This window comes from Hipposideros armiger, unplaced genomic scaffold (assembly GCF_001890085.2).
Source record: "Hipposideros armiger isolate ML-2016 unplaced genomic scaffold, ASM189008v1 scaffold_271, whole genome shotgun sequence".
Lineage (NCBI taxonomy): Eukaryota > Metazoa > Chordata > Mammalia > Chiroptera > Hipposideridae > Hipposideros > Hipposideros armiger.
In genome coordinates this window covers 766,909-769,850 of record NW_017731621.1, presented here as the reverse complement: position 1 = coordinate 769,850, position 2,942 = coordinate 766,909, and the positions used below count along the sequence as shown (strand labels likewise).

General features: G+C 45.0%; 1 protein-coding gene across 1 annotated transcript in view; it reads left to right on the top strand.

Annotated features, from left to right (window-relative positions):
* The window catches only part of DHTKD1 (dehydrogenase E1 and transketolase domain containing 1), a 44,707-nt gene continuing 41,765 nt past the window's right edge, over nt 1-2,942 (top strand). The window contains exon 1 of the mRNA XM_019656960.1: nt 1-353. Within this exon, the coding sequence (XP_019512505.1) occupies nt 116-353 (238 nt within the window). The 5' untranslated portion in view covers nt 1-115. The remainder of the gene's footprint in view (nt 354-2,942) is intronic.

The window sequence follows — 2,942 nt, the reverse complement described above, 5'->3', positions numbered from 1 at the left end:
GCCAGGCTCCCGCCTCCCGGTGGCGGGTTCTGGGTTTCAGGCGTCTCAGAAGCGACCCTCCCTGCTTGCGGCGTCTGCTACCCCTTGTTCTCCCGGCCAGGAGACCAAGCGGGACATGGCCTCGGCCATTGTGGGAGTAGCAAGACGGACCCTCGGCCGAACCCCTTCGCTCCTACTCCAGCGTGGCTACCAGACGGAAAGGGGTGTCTATGGCTACCGGCCGAGGAAGCCCGAGAGCCAGGAACCCCGGGGCGCCCTGGCGCGCCCCCCAGGTCCGGGATGGGGCCAGGCCGTGAGCCTGGGGGCTGGGGAAGCAGGAGGCCTCCCTGCCGGGCCTGCGGTGGGGTGCTGTTGTGAGGGGGGTCGGGGTTCAGGGGACCTGCAGTGTGCGCACAGGAAGGTGGGGAGGAAGGGGAGGTGAGGGGGCAGAGAGAGGCCCGCGTGGGTGTTGTCAGCGTCGTGGTCACCCCCGTCCAGCCTCGGTACTTGAGGTCAGGGTCAGGGTCTCAACGTCGGTTCCACGCTTGGGTGAACTTCCACTTTTCGAGTTCGGTCTTGTTTTGTGAGCTCTTGTCTTTTCTATCCCTTGGTTGTTAAACTTGTGGGAACTTAGCTCTTTGCGGAGGCGGGGCTGCAGGAAAAGGAAAGTTCTAAGCTCTCCCAGATCCTGGCGTTTACCCAGAAATACATTTCCAGGGCTATCTCCAAGACTCTTGAGAGCGGGTATGTGGGGATTACCACTGTACTGACAGGATGAGGAGGGCAGTTAGTTGGTGGTCTTGAACCACAGCGTGGTTTTTATTATCCATTTTTGTCCTAGAGTTAGCCTTTTACTTTAATTTCAGCGTTTAAAACTGCTGAATTTAGAACCATGTTCCTGGAGTTTTAATGGGTTAGAAAACATGAATATCAGTTTTTGGAACCTCTCTTGCATGCTCATGTGCAAAGGGTTAATTTTAATTATTTGATGTATGCTGCAAAATTATTGTATCTTTATGCATCCTCACAGAGTAGAAGATGAATACAGATGAATTATTAGAGGAAAATGATTGGGCCATCTTTGTTTATTAGATTAACAATGAAGATGCCCTTCATGATTTAAGCACCTGACCTTTGGATCTTAACATCACACTTTGGAACCTCAATATTTTTCTCTTGACCTCAGGGAACATTTTGAGTAAACCTGATTTCTCTATCTTGAATGCAGTGGGGTTTCTTTAGGGAAGGCATTTTGGCCAACTATTGTTCACCCCTTGAGGGTAACACTGTATGTGTCTTATTTCACTTTGGAAATTGAGTGTCAAGAATTTTATATGTCAGTTGTTCTCAAGCTTGGGTGCGAACAACTGACATATAATCACTTTGAATGATATTTAAAATGCCAGTTCCCAGGCCTCCTTCTTTTCCTCTTCACCCCCAGGTTCTAATTCAGTGGTCTGAGATGAGGTAGGTTCAGGAATACGTATTTTTATCAAGCACCCCAGATAATTCTTTAACTGGAGGTCTATGGCCATGTGTGGCCAAATACTGTTACAGCCATAAGGAATGTATGTGCAAGATGTGATTGACATTCTATTCTTCATTTAAGATCATATTAGTGTGTGCTCCAGGGCACAGTTATTATGATCTTGTTTGAGGTTTCCCCTTACAATTGGGTCTCTATTTGATTCCTGTTAACATCTTGGCAGCTGAGAATTGGCCTTGCCTTGGAAAAATCTGGGCAGGTGGTTCTTAACTGGAAGACTGTATCTGAATAATCTTGGGAGCTTAGGGCTGGTGTAGTTTGAGAAACATCTCTAGAGTTGATTTTACATATAACCACCCCTCTTCCCTCATCACCAAATTGTACCCGCTTCGCTCACTAGTAATGAACTTGCTTGGTGAAATTTGAAAGCTTAGTATTAGGTTAGAGCTGCAGGCCAAGGGTATGATCTTGTGTGTGCTGGGAGGGAGTCAAAGTAATACTGGAGAATAATTGTTGCACAGTTACACGATCTGGCTTAGGACATTTTGTTGCTAAAGGTAATAATTTTATTTTCATTTTTCTTATTGTTTTAATACTTTGCATATAACTTAAAGGCAAGTAGGCCATTTTGTAACTTTCTTCAAAATTACCATTGCATGTAGATGTGTGACAGTTTTTCTTCTTTTTGTTTCAGAACTTATTGCAGTATTTTGTAATAACTCTTTTTGTAGATCTTTGATCTCCTACTTGGCTGTGTGGGAGAAGAGGGAAGGAGAGTTGTGCCTATCACTTCCGATAGTATCTCATTGGTCATCTCTCTCTGTATACCTGCAAGGGAGACTAGAAAGCATAGTCTTTATTCAGGGTGGCCATGTATCAGCTAAAAATTATCTTGAGAGAGAAGAGGAAAACAGATAATGGAATAACTAGTAATTACCACACTTGACCTTCTCGAGCAAATATTCTAAGCTTTTCTCCACATATGTAGAATGTATTCATCCTCCATTCAATTCCTGAATCCAGCTCAAAGTCCATTATCTCTGGAGAATGTACCGTCCTCTCCATCAGATCTGATGGTGGCTCCTCATGGTCTGTAATTTTATGAAATGCCATCCCCCCATTTACACATTCCGTATACAAAGAAAACTCCCAGCTGTAAAAGGAAAGAATGAGGAGGAAATCTATAGCAGCTACCATTTCAAAACAGTTATCAAATCCTATTGGGAAGGAGTGATAAAAGCCCCTTGATGTGGTTGTGTAGTAAGTTCACAAGTTTATTTGGCCTATCAACTCTGCCCTCTGCCCATTCCCCTGGCTTTGCCTTATGTGTTCTTCTTCATCCACTATCTTCTGTGACCATCTCAGACTCGAGCATTGGGAAGTACGCCCTCCTTAGGGACTACATCAGTTCTGTAGCTGATTTTATTTTGATAAGATCAGGCACTGAGAGTTACTTTAGAGGGTCAGCAAATACAGG